Raw genomic sequence first — 20,196 nt, forward strand, 5'->3', positions numbered from 1 at the left:
TTGAATGAAAAATTGAGTTTTTGTGATTTGTGTTTAAGGTTGAGAGTTATCCACCTCAGGGTTCAGGATTACCTTCCCATCCACCAAAGAATGGATCTTTCTCTTCCTTTAAATGCATCAAAATTTCTTTTGTATCAAAATATTACTTTGAGTAAGAGTTTTTGTAAAATTATGAAGAAGCACTATAGCAAAATTTCATGGCGTATAAACCAAAAAAAAGAAAAAAAAGAAAAAAAAAAGGAAAAAAATCTCCATGTAAATATTTCTCTTTAATATCACTTATAATTTCTAATATTTAGCAAAAAAAACATACTAGAAATAAAAAAAAGAAAGGAAAAAACCCAATATAACTTTGCTTATTATTCTCATTGAAGTACAGCTTAGTATAACTTAGTTTGTTCAACAAATAAGTTGTGCAAAAATATCCATGCCTAGAATAAAAAACAAAGATAAAAAGCTGTACTTATTAAATTAAGCTAAATAAACTTTGCAAAAAAGATACTCCCAAGTCACACCCCCAAAAAAAAAGAAAAAAAAAAACTATTTTAGGTAAGTAAGTAAAGAAAATTAAAAAAAAAAAAGAAAAAATTTTCTTGGTGACCATTACCTAAACCCAAAATAATCTCTCTCTTTCCTTTTCCCCTCACGCAAGTCTTACACACATAACCCAAACAGAAAAAAAAGAAGTGTGTACATGTAACGCCCATGCACGTAAATCAAACCCACCCACCGACCGCCAATCACCGTCCAAATAATTCTAATCAAACGCTCCACATTAATCTCCGACCCCACCGAAAAAGCCGACCGTTTTCTCTTACAATCTCAGCCCCACTCCCACATCACACACGCACACACACAAACATTTCTACATTCTACATTAATCTATTTTTCTCTCTGTCTCTCTTTCTCTCTGTCTCTCACAAAATGTTGTTTCTAAAATCCTCAGACGGTTTTTTTTTCCCTTAAAAGCTCGGACTACGTTGTCTTAACAGAATAATAACAATTTTCCTCTATCTTATCCAAATAATTCGAATTTATTATTAAATTAAATAAATAAAGAAAGAAGAAGAAGAAGAAGAAAGAGCCGCACTTTGATTTTTGTTTTGTTGAGCTTCATTTCCACTCGTAAGTGCTCTGCAACAATACGCTGTCGTTTAATTTCGATTCAATGTGTCAAATTTTTGTGTTTTTTTTTTAATATTATTTGTTTTGTTTTTTGTTTTTTGTTTTTTTTTTCAGGAGGATCGATAAAGGGCTTGTTGGTATTGATGTGAAGCTTCAGGTTAAAAGGTGTGGTATTCGTTATTATTTTAATAATTTTTTGTTGGGTAATTGAAATTCGATGATTAATTAAGCTCTCTGTTTGGTTGCTGCGAAAAAAAGCAACCTGAAAAAATTAAATTTTTGTTGGGTAATTGAAATTTCGATGATTAATTAAACTCTCTGTTTGGTTGCTGAGAAAAAAAGCAACCTGAAAAATTAAAGAATTTTAATCTTTGATTTCATTTCATATGTAGTTTCAGTTTGAAACAATCAAACCCACAAAAATGAACACTCAAGTTTGCCTAAAATATTAACAATTTGGCTAATTTTTGGTTGTATTACAATTTGTGAAAACTATAGCAACCTAAAATTTATTTAAAAAAAAAAAAAAAAAAAATTCAAAGTAGTTAAATTGGATAGGTTTAGGTTTAGGGTTGGGGTTAGGGTAAGAGTTGTTGTTTATTGAATTCTGTTAATTTTTATTTTATTTTGTGTGGGTAAATTAGAGTTTTCAGGATGGCAACTGGGAGTAGCATAGATGATGGCTTGCAAGGAGCTGATGGGAATTTCGAAGATGGTTTGCAGAGCGAGCTTGAATTGATTCTGCATCAGCAGCGGAATCAGAATGTTATGAATCGAGAAAGGGTTATGAATATGTATAGGAGTGGCAGTGCTCCGCCAACAGTTGAGGGGTCGCTAACTGCTGTTGGTAGTCTTTTTGGGAACCCTGATTTTAGAGAGATTGGTGGTAGTATAAGTAATAAGATTGGGGGTTTATCTGAGGATGAGATTCGCTCCCATCCTGCTTATCTTTCGTATTATTATTCTCATGAGAATATTAACCCGAGACTGCCCCCGCCATTGATGTCAAAAGAGGATTGGCGGATTGCACAAAGGTTTCAGGCTGGTGGGTCTTCGTTAGGGGGAATTGGGGACTGGAGGAAGCAGAAGTTGGCCGATAATGGTGATAGTTCATCGTTGTTTTCAATGCAGCCAGGTGTGTCTGTGCAACAGGCAGAGAATGATCTGATGGAATTGAGGAATGCCAGTCGAAGGAATCTCTCTAGGCAGTCTTCGTCTCAGTGGCTCAATAGCAGTCCAGATAGTTCGGCTGGATTCTCAAGCACTGGGCTTGGTGCAAGGAGGAAGAGTTTCGCTGACATTCTTCAGGTAATATACAATAATCCTAACCATGTTTTGTTTGTTTCTTTTGAGTTTCAATCCCGTGGCTTCAATTTTGCACATTGTTTGAAATATCTGGAATCACTTTGGCTTTTCCTGATAAAAGCAACTTGATTGAATAGAGCATTTGTTACTATGGTGAAATGCTAATCACTGTGTTTCCTTTTCATCTATATCAACATTTTTTTTCATTTATAATTCAAATTAGAATGTGTGTGCAGGAAGGACTGGATCGACCTACTCCCTTGCCTAGAAGCCTGTCACGTCCCACAAGTCGTAATTCTTTTGGTGATATTTTGGACACTAAAGGAATGGCTGATCCTCATCCAGCAGGGGTAAGTAATGGAGTGGAGTCTATAGAGGGCTTGCATTTTGGAGCTGCTCCCATGGTTGGAGTTAAAAATCATAATACTACAGTTTCTCATACTTTTGCTCCTGCTGTGGGTTCATCTTTGTCAAGAAGCAAAACCCCTGAACTGCAAGTTGTTGGGAGGACAGCTTGTCCTGGACTTCCCCCAGTTGGGAGCAGTAGAGTTTCCCCTATTGAGAAAAAGAATGTTGTTGGCTTGGCTGTCCAAAATGATCGGTCTTCTGGTGTGACTGACCTTACTGATATTGTGGCCAATTTTTCCGGCTTGAACCTCTCAAAAAGTAAAAATGCAAATGAAGTTAGTCATTTGCAGTCTCTACTTCAGCTTGATTATGACAATCAGCCTGATTTTATGCTCAACATGCCCAATGTTCATAATCAGAGTCTGCAGCAGAAACTCACTGACCAGTCTAATGCTGAAAAGTTTTCTTTGACTAACAACTACATAGATTTAGCTAGGAAAAATGGAATTGTAACAAACCTTAACAATTCTGAGATAAGTTCCGATGTTAACTTACCCAAACAAACATCTTCTGCTGCCAGTCTTTACTCAAATGTCAATTCTTCAGGATTTGGAAGTTCAGAAGCATCAAATTTTCATCACCAAAGTACAAATATTCCAAGTATGGACTTTGGTAGCCATGTTCCTGGTGCTTATACAGTAAATGAAAAGTTCAATTCTGCGATTAATGGCCATATTGATGCAGGTCACTCTCTTTTTTCTTCTTCAAGCTCCATATAATCTTGTCTGGCATATCAAAACTTTCATTGGCTTAGTTGGCATTGAAAATTTTATTTTTCTTATGTTTCAGCTTTGACTGCTCCTGGAGATGGACAATTATTGCATAGACCAAGAAATCAAGTAGGGCCTGACCTTCATTCTCCAGCTATGGACCCACGTTTTATTCAGTACTTGCAAAGAACTTCTGATTATGTGACGCATGCTGTAGCTAGTCCAAGTGATCCATCTCGGGGGAGGAATTATTTTGGCACTTCACATGGAGACTTGGAGGGAGCTCAGCAAGCGTACCTTGAGGCATTGCTTGCTAAGCAGAAACAACAATATGAGTTGTCACATTTAGGTAAATCTGGTGGTTTTAATCATGGGTACTATGGGAATCCATCATATGGTTTTGGCATGCCATATCCAGGAAACCCAATGGTAAATGCTGTACTTCCTTCTGTTGGATCTGGGAGTCCAGGGTTTCAGAATGAGCAATTTTCACACTTTACTTCTATGATGAGAAGCTCAATGGGAGGATCCATTGGGCCATGGCTTTCAGATGGTAATATGGAAGGAAGATTTGCGTCACCCTTACTATTAGATGAGTTCAAGACCAACAAGACCAGGTCTTTTGAACTTTCAGACATTATTGATCATGTGGTTGAGTTCAGGTAAGCATGTAAGGCTTTTATTTCAGTGTTAATTCCACTCATTTAGCCCCAGTTGGAGTACTGAGTTTAGTGTCTCCTGCCTACAATGCAGTACGGATCAGTATGGAAGTCGCTTTATTCAGCAGAAATTAGAAACAGCCACAGCAGAAGAAAAGGCCAAGATTTTTCCTGAGATCACTCCTCATGCTCGTATCTTGATGACCGATGTCTTTGGGAATTATGTCATACAAAAGGTCAGAATTATTTATCCAAAATACTCAACAGTCTTATTATACTCTCTAAGTTATTAATTGAATAGTGGTGCTTGAATTTGTAGTTTTTTGAGCATGGCTTGGAAAGCCAAAGAAAGGAGTTAGCGAGCCAACTGACTGGTCATGTTTTGACCCTTAGTCTCCAAATGTATGGTTGCAGAGTGATTCAGAAGGTACTTTTGTATATTTTACATCTTGATTTTCTTCCATATTAATGCATGGACAGCACACCCTGTCAGGATTTCTTGCTTCACATTTTTTATTCTGCTTGAAGTTTACACAATTTCAATATGAACTCATCCATTTCTGCCTTGTTGAACTCTGTTTACAAATGACATGTTCTCTGTTATTATTCTTACCACCATAAATGCGCTATTTAATGAGTAAGTACCTATTTGTTATGTTTGATCAACTTGATTCTTGATGGCAATGCATAAATGACCTATTTGGTACATTTGATTTGTGCCTATAGCTTTTATTTCTCTTTTTAATGCATATATTGCTTTCATTTTACGTTCTTATTGAGAAAAGGACATGAAGTATTATCATGAGTGTATTTAAACCATGTCCTTATGCATGCAGTGGTACAAATTTTTACTGAAAATAAAAAGGCTCAACATTTCTCCTTTATGAATTCATTTGGGCACAGTGCAAAGTGAATTATGATGTATTAATAGTTATGGAAAGGGCCTAATACTCTAAATTTGATGACAGGCCTTGGAGGTGGTTGGTGTAGATCAGCAGACACAAATGGTGGCAGAGCTTGATGGTTCAATCATGAAATGTGTTCGTGATCAAAATGGTAATCATGTTATTCAAAAGTGCATAGAGTGCGTCCCTCAAGATCGAATTCAGTTTATCATCTCAGCCTTCTATGGGCAAGTTGTGGCACTTTCCACCCACCCTTATGGTTGCCGCGTTATTCAGGTTCAAAGCTTCATACAAAATTAGATTTTTTTTTTTTTTTTTTTAAACTTTTTACAAGGCAATTTATGTTTATTTCATTGACAGTGATGTATGGCATGTGTTGATTTATTTCATTTGATGCTGACAGAGGGTCTTGGAACATTGCAATGATCCTAACACTCAACAGATTATCATGGATGAAATCATGCAATCTGTATGTATTCTTGCACAAGATCAATATGGGAACTATGTTATTCAGGTATTCAGTTTTCCGTTTAAACCTGGTTCCATCATATTTTGTGATTCAAATGAGGTCCTAGTTATATATTGAGGAAAAAGCTGATAGGTTTTTCCATTTTTGGTCATTACTATTGACTTTATTTTTTTCCTTGGATCAGAGGTATATTGTTTATGGGTTTGAACTATTATGTTCCAATAATGTCTGATGTTTTTAACTTGAACTTGAAAATGGAAAATGCACCACAAGCAGGTAGTGTGAGAATGTAAGAAAAAGAAATGTCGTCCCCATTGCCAAAAATGTTATCTAGATGGTTGACAAGTGTTAGGTACTTGGGGGTCATGTTGTTTTCCAATTTTGCCATTCAATTTACTCAAGGGGCATTTGGTTTTGTGTAAGATTATTCAACATGTCCTCACACTTGCCAGTTTCAAGCAGTGCTTTGTTCACTATCTTCAATGAGTATTTTGCTTCTAGCCAATGAACTCTAGCTCAAATGATGGTTCCTCCCACAAAAATAGGTGGAAGGTGAAATTGTGCATTCAAGACCCACGGGATGTTCTCTGTAAAATAAATTAAAAAAGGACACACTAGGTATGTGTAACTTACCAATAATAATAATCTTTCATTGAAATTATAAGTTTATTTATTATTGATCAATTGAACTTCAAGCACCCCAAAAAAGATCCATTGAATTACTACCATAGATGTTTTTATGTGCTGACAATTATTTGGGGCTACATCTTGTTTGTGGATTATTTTGAACCGTTTATACTACACTGGCTTCTGGAGTTTTGAACTAACTTTATCTTCTTGGAAGATTTAATGGTTAACTTTCATTAACACATTATTTATTTATTTATTTATTTTGTAATATTTACTTGCTTACCGGTTTTGTGCCCATTCAAGTGTTGTGGTTTGTTTAATCATTACCAACTTTACTACAATATTGCATCCATTAGTCGTGCACCTAATATTTATACTTTTTTTTTGATAGCATGTCCTTGAACATGGTAAACCACATGAACGGTCTGCTATTATTAGCAAGCTTGCAGGACAGATTGTAAAGATGAGTCAGCAGAAATTTGCTTCTAATGTGGTGGAGAAGTGCTTGACTTTTGGTGGTCCTGATGAGCGTCAACTTTTGGTGAATGAGATGCTTGGTTCCACTGATGAAAATGAACCCTTGCAGGTCTGTGTCCCTCTTCCTATTTCTAAAGCGGCTTATACATGCTGCTGTATTATTAAATAAAAAAGGGTTCAACATGTCCATATATATATATATTGGTTAGATACAATAGAATTTCAACATTTTTATTTTATTTTATTTTTTGATAAGTAATAAGGATATATATTCAAGAACACTACCTTATGCAGAAAAACATAAGGCAGCGAGAAAAATACAGATAGGAAAGAAAAAGAAGAGAGAAAAAAGAAAGGAAAAGATACTAAATATATAGGAGAGAGCTAAGGAACATAGGGAGAGAGTCACTAGAGGTGATTCCCCAAGCCCTAGACCAGTCAAAAAGGGAGCCACTGAAAGAGGCCAATAATTGGTCATCCGAGCTTTCCAAGTCCTCAATAGTCCTCTAATTTTGCTCCCTCCAAAAACACCACATTAAGCACAAATGAGCTAAATTTCAAATGCTAGACGAATGTTTTCCAAGCCAATTCCACCAACCAAAGAGAGTATCTACAACCGTTCTTGGCAAGACCCATGAAATCTCAAAAGATCTAAACACCAAACTCCACAACCTATGTGCCTTACCACAATGAAGAAGCAAATGATCCACCGTTTCCCCGTTACAACGGCACATAATGCACTAGTCAACAAAATCCATTCCTTTACCCCTCAAATTATCACCTGTAAGGATCTTATCCCACGCAGCAATCCACACAAAGAAGGAAACACGTCGAGGAGCCTTAACCTTCCATACGACTTTCCAAGGAAAAGTAATGGGCAAAGGACTTCTTAACTTATTGTAAAACGATCGGACATCAAAGTCTCCATTCTTTGTCAACTTCCATCGTATACGATTTCCATTCTCAGTGGGAGGTAGATTTGAACCCAAGGTGTGGAGAAAATCATCCACCCCACCCATTTCCCAATCATTTGGTCTCCGAATAAAATGAACATCCCAGCTTCTCCTTTCTTCTATCCCCAATCTTTCAAGAGAAGAGGCCACCGATGCCTGTTTATTGGAAGCCATCCCAAACACATTCGGAAAAGACAATTGAAGTAGAGACTCCCCACACCATTGATCTATCCAAAGCTTAACTCTATCGCCCACCCCTACCTCAAATCGAATATTTTTGCTAAATGCCTCCCAACCCACTCGAATACTTCTCCATAAGCCACACCCGTGTACCCCTCTACCTAGCTTGGATGTCCATCCCCCCCAATCTTCCCCAAACTTCAGAGCTACCACCCTTCTCCAAAGCCTTGTCTCCTCAATCCCAAACTGCCATAACCACTTCCCTAGTAAGGCTTTATTAAAAGTAGTTAATTTTCTTACCCCTAACCCACCACATTCCAAAGGTGCACACAACTTGTCCCTTCCCACCAAATATGTCTTGGAATCCCCCCACAGGAAATCCCTTTGCAACCTCTTAATTTTATTGGCCACGTGCGTAAGGATGGTAAAGAGAGATAAAAAATATGTAGGAAGACTAGATAGAGTGCTCTTCAGCAACGTTAGTCTTCGACCTTTAGACAAATACATCTTCTTCCATCCGGCCAACTTATTCTCAATTCTCTCTAAGATAGGATTCTCAACATATGGCGTATGCTCTATGATAATTGCTCATTATCATCAGACCAAGACTCCAAGTGGTTTTTGTAGACAGTGTTTGAATGCTAGATCTCTTGCTTAACAATAAGAGACTTTACCAATTGGATTAACTGGAACCCACAACATACCCATATATAATATGCACGGATATTAAGGAACGGGATAAACAAGTAAACAACTAAGTTGAACCAGAGCATATTTAAACAACTAAGTACTCTGAAAAATCCCAAAATTATGCTTTAAGCATGAATAGTTGCACTGTTTACTATTTCCGTAGTTGTATGAAGTGCATTTTCTTTTTATCTTCATTTGGCTCTCTTTACTTTCTATGTTTGTAGTCTCTATTCTTTCTAGCTAAAAGAGAGTAAATTGCAGTTGACACCTGTTTGTTTCATGGTCAATAATTGTCTAATATAAAGTTTCCATTACTATATTCTTTTTATATGCCTACTGATGAGTACTTGTTGCATGACCATTATAAAATGCAAAATTTTAGATCATGATGAAGGACCCATTTGGAAACTATGTTGTACAAAAGGTTCTTGAGACTTGTGATGACCAGAGTCTTGAGTTGATTCTTTCACGCATCAAGGTTCACTTGAATGCCTTGAAGAGGTATACCTATGGTAAACATATAGTTTCTCGTGTTGAGAAGCTCATCACAACTGGAGGTGAGGAATTGTAACAGTTTTCTACAGAGATTTTAGATTTCCTTTGTTAAGCATCATGACAAATCATAAATTTTAATCCCCTCATTTGCAGAAAGGCGAATAGGGTTGTCAACCTCTTTCTCTTCCCCATCCTCTTCCTGAGGAATCACAACTCCAGACAAGGCATTTTTCCTCTGCCACCACCAAAGACACTTTGTACAGCTAACCTGGATGGTGATTTTATCAAGCCATCATCTGGAGTCTTTATTTTCTACTGAGACTTTAGCAGTTGTAAATAAACACGAAATAGCAGGCCCACTGGAATAAGAAAATTTTTCTACACCATTGACTGCAAGCTCCAAAGAGGTCATTCTAGGAAGTCAAGATACAGGAGACGGCATGTTATAGTTGCCTAGTCTTTTTGGGATTACATGCACAAAGAAAGGTTCATAGTTTGTAAAGAAAAATTAATTGTAAATGATAAAGGGCAATGTTAAAGAGAGAGAGTACTGGAGTCCATATTAGGTTGAGTCTGACATTGGGAACTTGCACATATATATGTATATATACTGACTGCTATTTTCTTGAGGCATATATTTTTGCTTTCCTCGGCCTGTAATGCTTCTAGTGGTCAGAATTGAATAAAATCGTTGAACTTGTGCTGGTGTTGATATTTTCTTGTAATCTTATATGAAACAATTGTTACTAAGCTTTTAGAACTTTTGGAACCCATAAGGTCCTTGCCTTAATCAGTTATAAATTCCCAAGTGAAGATGTGCCAATATGAATTATCTCAGCCTTCATTTCAAAAAAATTAATCCAGTTTATATATTTTTCAAATATAACATCTAGAGTCTTCATGACAAGGTTTTCTATCCTGCACTATATAGAATTTTTCAACTGAGAATTTTATATAAATGAACTCAGCTTAACTCAACTAAATGTTGTGGTCAGCTGTATAAATCTATTTTAGAAATTTAATTTACAATCTTCCTATCAGGATGAACACGACAGTTTATACACAGATGGGCAAGGTGTAAATAAACGGATTGTATAACAGAGCAAAATAACACACCAACAAGAGCTCAAAGCTCAACCGTGAAATACATCAAAATGCTACCAATCAAGAAAATGGCAGAAACTGGAATTGTGTGTACAATTAGCCACAGGCATCAAGAATGTATATCCCTTGAATTTGTTAAAGTAATTTATACAAGTTAATCTAAATCTATCATAATTCATTCATTTAGTGGTGCATTCTTCCTGAAAGCTAACTGTAGTATGTAGTAGACCCTGACTTGGAAGTATCTAACAAACTAGATACAAATTCAGATAAATAGAATTATAAAATTGAATCACATGGCATTCACTCATTGACCTGTTACACGGGTGATTTGATATGTATGTCGTAAAAGATACCTTCTCCTCCTCAAATAATCATACGGGGGACACATCCAAATCTGTCATCTCTCTTCTCTCTTCATCCACAACATCCAAATCCAAATCCAACTTCACGCTCCCATGATCAAGAAACCGATTACTCAACCTCTTATTCTTCAAAATCACACCCGACTGCTTCATCAAATTAATGTACTTATTCCTCACCCGCAATAATGGATGTCTCTCAATAGCCAATTTGTCATTGTAAGCCTCCTTTAGAATTGCAGTACAAGTCTTATTCCTCAAAGACAAGTAAAACATATGGGGATGCCTCTCAAATGCCTTATGGACCTTCTGTGGCAACCCAAAATATTTCTTAAGACATAGAAGCTTCTTCCTCTCTGCTGAATGCTCAACAAAAAGACTAAGCAACTCATGAAGAAACCCCACAACACGCTTCTCTGCTATATCACTACCTGGATCCAAATGCAAAAAATCCTCATAGGGTGACACATATGGAAGCTTCTGAAACTCCTTTAACCAATCGTCAATCTTCCTCCTCAACCTTGCATCCTTACGAGGAAAAAATGGAAAATCAATTGCCTCCATTGGCTCCCCAAAATACACCCCTTTCTTCATAGCATTTTTCTGTATCACAGACAATACTTTTTCTTCACACTCAACAGCCAAACCCTTCAACCCATCTTCCATCTCCACAAACTTAAAAGACCCATCAAGATTCACTTCCAAGCACCTCAAAAAATCCTCAGGCAAACCCAAATACCACTGCATTCCCTGAATAATCTTTAAAGGCAAAACGTTTCCTTTACTCATCAATATAAACCTCTTCAACCTATCCTTCAAATCCTCCTTACAATTCTCAAACACCCTTTTCTCCTCTCTATCAATCTCAACAGCTTCTGGGGTCAGTCTAAACCAAGGCAAGTTATATTGGGGACCTGTAAACTCTTCAAAGATTGCTGGGTATTGCCTCAAGAACCTAGCAACTTTCATGGGCACATCAAACTCTAGACCCCTTTTGGAGACTTGAGAGATTGGGATACAGCCATTGGGGTCTTGGGCTATGCAGTTTTTCAAGGAAATGATGGGTTTGAGTTGGATGGACTTGTGGATGTGGTCAATTGAATCATAGTATGGGTCTTTTTTCCACTTCATGTAAACATCTACATAGTGGGATTTTTGGGTGTGTGAATAAGGAGGGTTTTGGGGGTGGTACAGGTAGGAAAAGATTGGTTTTTGAGAGTGGGAGAGTAGTTTTTTGAGGGTTTTGGAGGTGGGGTTGTTGAGAAACATAGAAAGGGATTGAAATGGATGGCGCAGATGAAGAGGCAAGAGGGGTCGGGTGGCAGTGACGGGTGGCGAGAGGAGTTGGAGAAGAAGAAGAAGAAGAAGAGAGAAAATATAGACAGACAGAGAGTGGAGTTCACTAGTTCACAATTCAGATCCTCGTGTTTGGAATCAAAGCTGTACGTGTCGAGAACAAGATCATAGAATAGAAGCGTGATACGCTAGATTTTGTTTTTGTTTTCTTTTCTAAACGGCTAGGGTTATAGTTATACCTCGATACGGTTTAATTAAGGTGAAGAAGACAATCTTAGACAGGTCTTCTTTTTATTACTATTGTTTTTAAAAGTTTTACTTCACATTAAATAAAACAATGCATTGTGTCTTTTTTTTTTTTTTTAGAAACGACAAATCACTGCAAAAAAAACTAGAACTATCTCGGCGTTTTTAAACCCGCCGGGATAGCCCCAAAATCTAAATTGAAAATAATGGTATTCAGCAAAAAAGAAAAAAAATGGTTAATGTGTGATCACTTGAGAAATTATGTAATTAGTATCGTTGCACAATTCACCTACTTTGGGACATTGTTTAAGTGGGTTTCTTTCAACCACTCACAAGTATGCTTCAGCTGTTCAACATTCATTTTCAAATCGTTAGGCCTCGTCTTCTTCATGCATTCATAGGTCATCCTAATTAATCTGGATCAGCCATGATCTACAAAGCCAATGACATAATATATGTATAAAGACTGACCACTTAACAAAACTATACAAATATAGTAAAAATAAACAGAAGCCCATTAACGGCGCCCCCCCCCACCCCCTCTCTTTTTTTTTTTAATATCACCATGATCTTTATTTAAGTGGGTTGGTAAATTAGCTTGGACAAGATTACCAATGTCTAGAGGAACAAATTTTATCCAGATTAATAAAAAATAAATAAAAATCTTACCTTCTTAGCTAAAATATGTGCTACAATATTACCTTATCTATAAGTATGAGAAAAAGATACATATCAAAAAAAAAAAAAAAAAGTATGAGAAAAAGAAAAACTCTGAAAATAGTTAACTAAGGACAGGTATCTCTTACTAAGTGACCAAAAATTGAACATAACATATCACCTAACAAAGAGAATTGATAATCTTGCTAAAAATTCGAGTGACTATTCCCAATTTCTTGAGCGAACAAAATTACTCCTGTCTGAAATTCCATTAATTTAAACATGTAAAAAAGTACAAATGAGAGTTGTAGTTAGAGTCCTAATCATGCCCAATCCGATTAGATTTCAAATATATCAGGATAACTTGAAATGAGGTCAACATAAATGGACCGAGTTTTGCCAGATGAAACTGGCACAGACAACAACTATTAATGTTTTCTAAGATATCCAATTCTTTAATTTCAGAATTTCTTCAAATAAAAAAATGGTAGCTAATCTAATTAACCAAATACGGTTTACAACATTAGCAAATTTATATAACAGATTTGAGAGAATAAGGACACAGATTATATAATCTATTTTAGAAACAACCCAACCTCAAGGGTAACTTTGATGGATCCAATGAACCTGGAAATTTGTAGTGATCAAACAGAGAGAGAGAGAGAGAGAGAGATTTGTGTGTGAATGTGGATCTTGATGTTTTGTGCTTGATTCTAGTATATAAAGAAATGAAAAAGAACTAAGGAAGTGCCTAAAAAACCTAGAAAACACTTTGAGGAAAAAATTCTTAACCCAAATATGAAAAAAAAAAAAAAAAAAAAAAAAAAAAAATCAGACATAACTCATTAGAAAAAAAAAAAAAATCTACTAGAAGAAGATAGCAAGAGAAGAGTACAATGATAGCAATGGAGGATAGAGATATCACAACTTGTTGAGGTGAATTCACAAGTTCTGAATTCCTATCGAGAATCCATTATCTTCCTACCTAATCTTGCCTCTCTTTTTCCCTCAAATCTTTTGTTCTTTAGATTTCAGACGCAAAACACACATACAAAAAAGAGAGTCTATGGACACAAAATTTGCCACACACACTACCACAACTCATGCATGTGTTAATTGATGATTGGATTATTTATCACTAAATACCAATGGTAATCCCATATGTAAGTGATGTAATCTAATTACAAGTTGACACATGTGCAAGTTGTGGTAAAGTTTGTGGTAAACTATGTGTCCCTAGAATAGTTGTACAAACCATCCTACTTGTGTCATTCACTCATTCTAGTGTTTTTCTTCTTTCTTGCTTCAAGTGTTTCATTAAAAAATAAAAAAATAAAAAGGATCAAATGGTTAGTGATTCCAAAATGTATGGTCCAATAAGGTATTTTCAAATTAACTGTAAATTAAAAAGATAAAAAGACCAAATTAGCTTCTACTAACATGCATAGATCAAATTGATACTGAGCCGAATATAGGGACCAAAATGGCTTTATTTTTATTTTTTTTTAAAAGGCGCATCCTGTCAGGTACCATGGCCAAGAGATGAAAAAACCTCTGATATGAGTTCGAATTTAGTAAGGATGGGGTATAAAACTCATGTTTTATACCATCCAATAAAAGATTGCCACATCAGCATTTTACTTAAAATTAAATGCATCTTACCACACCTAATAACATCTCAATAAACTCCCAATTTGGTTGGATTTATATATGGATATTAGAATTGATTGTGTGTAGTTGTGCTGATTCTTAAATATGTGAAAGATGATGTGGAATGTTTTGATAGGAGGGGTAAACCATTGGTTTTACACCACATCCTTATAGAATTTAATCTTTAAAAAAAAGTGTATTGGTTGTGCTATGAAGTCCTTAAAAAGGGACAAAAATGCAACCAAGAAAAATATGCAACCATATTTGCCGATACTCTTTTTTGGGCATCCCATGGCCAGTAATTTGTTTTTAGGTGGAGCCTGAGAGAATCAAACAAAGCAGCCCATGTACTAGTTTCTTGGTGCCTTGGGAAAAATTTATCTAGTTGTTTTGTTCAGGGTTATGCTCCTAGCCCTTTTACGGATGTAATTAATTTAGAGCAACTCCATGTTGTATTTACTACTTGGACCCTATTTCTCTGTGTTTGTCAATAAAATTTTCTGTTCATAAAAAAAAAAAGACAAAAAAGAACCCCACCCAAAAGATCAACCTATTTACTTTTTGGGGACATTAATATAAGTTTGTCATGTGCTGAACAAAACAAAATGCTTGACAAATATACTATAAAGTGGCCGATCCCCTCTATTATGTATAGTAATAGTAACAACGAGAATAAAGGGCAGAACTTAGATATGGTACCTTAATTGTTTAGGTTCCCCTTTTATATTTTAGACACTTGTCTAATTAGTTAAATTAGCAAACAGATGTTACAAGACCCATCTCCTTTGGGGATTTTTTTTTTTCCCATGATTTTAGCAACTATTTCGTTGGTTGGCATGTTTTTGAAACATTTTAGTAAACTAACATTTAAGCCTTTGAGACTCGAGTTCAGTGAAGAAACTCAAGCCTTAGAAGAAGAAGAAGAAGAAGAAGAAGAAGAAGAACCCAACGTGATCTAAAGAAGAAGAAGAAGAAGAAGACCCATAACCCTAGCACTCACAAACCCATAACAAACAGCAAGAACTTGAGTATTAGAGACTCAAGTTCCACGTGGATTTTTTTGTTCCACATCAGATTGCCACCACTTGGAACTCGATGCTTAGGACTCAAATTCCTTTACTAAACTCGAGTTTTAGAGCCTTGAGATGCCAGTCTACAAAATAGTTTTGCAAACTTGACAACTAACTAAATGATTTTGAAAATTATGTTAAATGTCAAAAAAATTCCATCTCCTTTTGTTATCTTCTCCTTCTTTTTTTCCCTTGGCCCATGAGAAAGCAGACAGATTCTTCAAGTTATAAATCTAAGAAAGCTTCTTCAATTTAGACCTATTTGACACTAAATCTGAGAAGGCTTCAGTATAATCATTCTTTGGTTTTTTTGTCCTTATTTTTTTCTTCAAAATCCTCTCATCTTTTTATGGCTTACCTGAAATCCACACTTTTCCTCTCTACAGCTTTCTCTCTCTAAAATTTGTTCTTGTAGTTGTTTCTTTCTTCTTCTTTTTTTCTCCAAGAGAAATCATACATGCATTGGTGATTCTGAGTGCAAGTTTGGCTCCTCACTCCTCAAATCTTAGCAGCACAAGAAGCTTTGGTGGAGGCTTTGCTAAAGGCTAAGGAGTTTGGCTTTGGCAGTATCATTGCTCTTACTAATTATGATAATTTGACAAAGGTCTGTAATGGTGACAAAAAACCACAATGGCAAGAAAGGTTGTTGTTGACAGATCTGCAATGCCTCAGAAGTTAGGGCCTAAACTTGCCTACCATATTTGTACCCAATTTTGTTTTATACCCTACTTTCGCCAATTAATCACAACTGGGGTCACCCAGAACTTGGTAATGCTTGCCTTTTTGTATGCTTATAGCATTAGTATCCAAAAAAAAAAAAAAAAGGAGTACATCATTATAACTATTTGGTAGCTAGATATCTGAAACACAAGCAAGCTTTTACAAGAATTACTAACAAAACAATCGAAGAATTTAAAAACAAAAATGAAAACCACCATAGACATTTGCATAGTAAAATGTAATCTTTGTCTGCATTATACATTTTCAAACTAAAATGTGTAAGAATCTAAACTAGCTTGAACTCAATATACATGAATTTGGATCTTTAAAAAAATGTAAACTCCTCTTAAATCTGTGTTTGCCATGCTGTATACCATTTCAAATATCTCCACCACAAAATTAGTACATATCTCTAAGAGCTGAAACTCAACATACATTTCATTCCAGTCTGAAGCATAACAATGTCTCCTTTTCTTTAGTGGATCATAGTAATACTTCCTGAAATGCGAAAGGAAGTTTCTAAAGACCCTGAGATGCTCCCTTGCTGCTTTTCCAAATTTTGGATGGATGTAATAATTTCCCTCATCATCTGTGTGGAGAAAGTTACGAAGGGGACCATTAGAAGGAAGAAGTTCTCTCCAATCCCCCAAACTTCCATTCATCTCCATGAGTTTCAAGCTAATGTAGTAATCAACATGATCATTCTCCAAAAGCCTATGAAGCCGGAAAATAAATTCTACCATTTTCTCATAATGCCACAAAGAAGGATGTTTGATAATATGTAACCAATTAGAAACGCTCCCATCACAATTTCCAATTAGAGCACACAAAAACTTGAGATCATGTGCATAATGTTGTTGAGTCACACCAGCTAAAATTTTGTCAAAAATGATACTCAGCATATCTTTAATGTCCCCTTTCTCTGTTTTAGTGGAAATGTGACCATCCACTATCTTATGAACCAGCATTACATTGAAATTTCCTCCAAGATCCTTATGTAATAAGTAATTTTCTTCAAACTTATGTGAACTGTGAATCCTCCTCCTAGAAGCATGGAACTCAGAAACAAACATAATAACTGCTTTGATTAGTTTACATGCACTGTGATGGGGACGATTTGCATCCCATGCATTATACGTTTTCAACCAGTTGTCTGTGTTCTCCTCCAACCAGTTCTTTGACGTTAACTCATAGTTGGGATGCGAAAAGGATTCATATGCAGCATACAAATCTAAATCAATCCTTTTTCCTCTTCCTTATTCGATCCATATCTGCTGAACTGGACATCATTAAACATTAGATAAACTAGTTGAGTTTCCGTACAATGTGTAGTGCAACTTATTATTAGTTTTCTCCAATATTTCGATAAGTTTTTCCAAAAATCTTGTAACTCAATTGATTGACACCTCAATTTCCAATAAAAATATTCAGGATTCAGATCCCTACCCCCAACTATCGATATGTATAAAAAGATATTTCAATAAATTTCATTGTAAAAATTGTAATATTTAGTTATTTTATATATAGACAAAATAGAAATGCACTAAGAGTAGTATAGTGGTGATTTGATCATTCTATATTTATGTGTTTATAAATTGAAAATTGCATGATATAGTAGCTAATATAGATAGGCATGTTTCATGTCTACTAAAAAATGTATATATCTTTCAATTGCATTATTGATTGTGTGTTACTAAATTTCTTTTTTCCCTTTTTGTTGGACATGGTTTCAATTGTTGCAAAAACAACTAAATTTGTGTAAAAATACCATATTTCAAATCAATTGTTTCTCAAATAAAAAAAAACCAGTTGTTTCTCATATAGATCTTAAAATAATGATATTAAAACTTCATTATGCTTAAAATAATTAATATAACAAAATAAACATATTTATTATATTAGTAATCTTTCTAATTATATAGAATACATACTACAGTGTTAGTTTTGCACAAAGGAGTTAGGAAATTTAAAGGATTAAGATTAATTTTAGTGGATTCACAAATATTTAAATTTTTTTTTATGGCTTTAATGACAATTGTTGTCAAAACAACTAAACATGAGTAATAATGTCATATTTTAAATTTATTATTATTATTCCAACTAAAAATTATTTTCTATATAGAGTTTATGAAAATAATCATATAAATTCATTTAATATAAATAATTAATGCACAACAATAAATAATTAATATATGCATTTACTCTATTGGCTAATTCAATGAACTAATACTTTAATATAAATGCAAACTTTGTTGAAGTAGAAAACTAAATAAAGAGAACTTCAAAAAATGCGCCACATGGCATAACCTCATACTCTTATACTCTTTAACATGAGGTCTTTACTTTTATATATATTGATATTAATGATTGGTTGATTGATTGCCTTGCCAACTAGTTAAATCCAAATAGGACTACACGAGAGAGAGAGAGAGAGAGAGAGAGAGAGAGAGAGAGAGAGAGAGAGAGAGAGAGAGAGAGAGAGAGATAAATAAACAGACTCTACAAATGAGCCAAACTAAACGCACAATTTTGGAAGTTTCAAATTAAATCCTGAATTTAAGATTGTTGTAAATTAAATCTTATAGTGTCACTAAATTCAAATCGATCTTGAATTTTCAACATCGTATTAAATTTTTTTTTTTATACAAGATAAAATTTTTACTCTTGTCTAATCTAAGTGTATATGTGTATGAAGCTTCTTCTTAGAGACTTGAAACCTGACCCTTACCCCCCACACCCACAAACATTTATACTTGTAGAGTAACCATTGCATCAAATGTGCGTGGTGGTACATTGTATAAATTTAAACCTTGAACTCTTCAAATTTGATTTAGGGGGCTTGATTTCTAGGAGTTTAAATTTATAATTAATTAGACCCTCCAGTTGTTTCAAATAAACACGTTTATGGGTCAAATTATCTCTCCCCTACTATGGAATTATGAAGAGAGAGAGAGAGAGAGAGAGAGAGTTGAGTATTAGTTTGCATTATTAAGAGGCAGCAGCATTATGAAGGGAATAGGGGCACTACATATAAAGGGAATAGTCACCATGATAAGTACGCCATACCAATTAGGCATATAGTATGTGGTATGTTCTGTTGTCAGATACTTTGAGAAAGTTGATATTTTATATGCAAAACCATGAGCATATGTGTGTGTGTGTCTGCAATCTACGTAGTTTCTTTTAGCCTGTGTTACTATGTTAGGATTAAAACTTTGGGCATTATTCAGCCCTTAATTCAATTTGTTTTGTACTTACACACAAAAGGAGGAGTTGGTATTTAGTGTCACCGTTAGCGGGAGAAGAAGGGAGAGCTTATTATAACACTATTAGGTTGGAACCCACTTCTCCAGAAAGTGAGAGAAAGAGAGGAGTATGGCTTTTTATCATGGAATTTCAATAATATTATTCTAGTATGATCCTTCTTTAGAATACTGTACAGAGACAAATGCATGAGAGGTAATGATGCAAAAATCCAAGATGCAAATCCATTTCTCTTAAGGAACATAAATGCAGTATGAGTTAAAGCTCTTCTGTCCATAGCATCATCGTGGGCATCTTGCAATTGATAGAATATAAACTATAAAGTAGAACACTACTTACAACACAAAAGGATGTTTATTCCCAGCATAACCAAATTCTTCCTAAAGGCTGAAATGTATAGTTAGTTAAAAAACTCCCACTAGAAAAATATCTTTTCCTCACTCAAAGGATGAATAAAGTTTTGCCCAAATCAAAAGAGAAAATGAAACACATCAAGATTCAATAAAGAACCCCACAGATACAGAAAGATTCCATTTCCAAATTCTTGAGAACAGAGCAACACAAAGCCTTAAAATGCACATTACAGAGATAACAGTGAGCTGCACATACCTCTCACGGTGAATCAGTGGTTTTGAAAACGCTAGTATTTGGCTGCAAACCCAAGACTGAGAGAGCAAATTTAAAGAGGCAAGGTTGAGAGGGAAAAAGGAGTTCATGTATATACGTTGAGAATGAGAGGGAAAGAAACTTTATTTATAGTCGGTGTTGTATAGTTTTGGAATCTTAGTAAATTCTATTACCCAAACCCTGTTTCCATTTTG

The 20,196-nt window shown here is 35.1% G+C and overlaps 2 protein-coding genes across 4 annotated transcripts; one reads left to right on the forward strand and one right to left on the reverse strand.

Moving 5' to 3' along the window:
* The first annotated feature begins 841 nt into the window (after positions 1–841).
* On the forward strand, positions 842–9,720 carry LOC126697219 (pumilio homolog 4). 3 transcript variants are annotated; one of them, XM_050394109.1, is made up of 12 exons: positions 844–1,125; positions 1,240–1,290; positions 1,770–2,433; positions 2,667–3,522; positions 3,628–4,210; positions 4,302–4,443; positions 4,527–4,634; positions 5,176–5,388; positions 5,516–5,626; positions 6,603–6,797; positions 8,894–9,068; positions 9,160–9,720. In XM_050394109.1, the coding sequence occupies exons 3-12, from the start codon at positions 1,780–1,782 to the stop codon at positions 9,207–9,209; spliced, it is 3,087 nt and encodes a 1,028-aa protein (XP_050250066.1). In that variant the 5' UTR covers positions 844–1,125; positions 1,240–1,290; positions 1,770–1,779; the 3' UTR covers positions 9,210–9,720. The 3 variants fall into 3 exon arrangements, with proteins under 3 accessions (XP_050250068.1, XP_050250066.1, XP_050250067.1); XM_050394110.1 differs by having other exon boundaries at positions 1,779–2,433; XM_050394111.1 differs by lacking the exons at positions 8,894–9,068; positions 9,160–9,720 and adding an exon at positions 6,127–6,199 and having other exon boundaries at positions 842–1,125; positions 6,603–6,742.
* Positions 9,721–10,153: 433 nt separating this feature from the next.
* Positions 10,154–12,021, reverse strand: LOC126697220 (protein WHAT'S THIS FACTOR 9, mitochondrial). Its single transcript, XM_050394112.1, has one exon. It carries the CDS (start codon positions 11,739–11,741, stop codon positions 10,485–10,487), a length of 1,257 nt encoding a protein of 418 aa, XP_050250069.1. The 5' UTR covers positions 11,742–12,021; the 3' UTR covers positions 10,154–10,484.
* Between the last annotated feature and the right edge of the window lie 8,175 nt (positions 12,022–20,196).

Source organism: Quercus robur, chromosome 8 (assembly GCF_932294415.1).
Source record: "Quercus robur chromosome 8, dhQueRobu3.1, whole genome shotgun sequence".
Lineage (NCBI taxonomy): Eukaryota > Viridiplantae > Streptophyta > Magnoliopsida > Fagales > Fagaceae > Quercus > Quercus robur.

Excerpts from the sequence above, each read along its gene's own strand:
- LOC126697219 (XM_050394109.1), top strand. The coding sequence starts at position 1,780 with ATGGCAACTGGGAGTAGCATAGATGATGGCTTGCAAGGAGCTGATGGG. Across the intron at positions 4,635-5,175 it reads GTTGCAGAGTGATTCAGAAG|GCCTTGGAGGTGGTTGGTGT; the intron begins GTACTTTTGTAT and ends ATTTGATGACAG. Across the intron at positions 5,389-5,515 it reads ATGGTTGCCGCGTTATTCAG|AGGGTCTTGGAACATTGCAA; the intron begins GTTCAAAGCTTC and ends TGATGCTGACAG.
- LOC126697220 (XM_050394112.1), bottom strand. The coding sequence starts at position 11,741 with ATGTTTCTCAACAACCCCACCTCCAAAACCCTCAAAAAACTACTCTCC.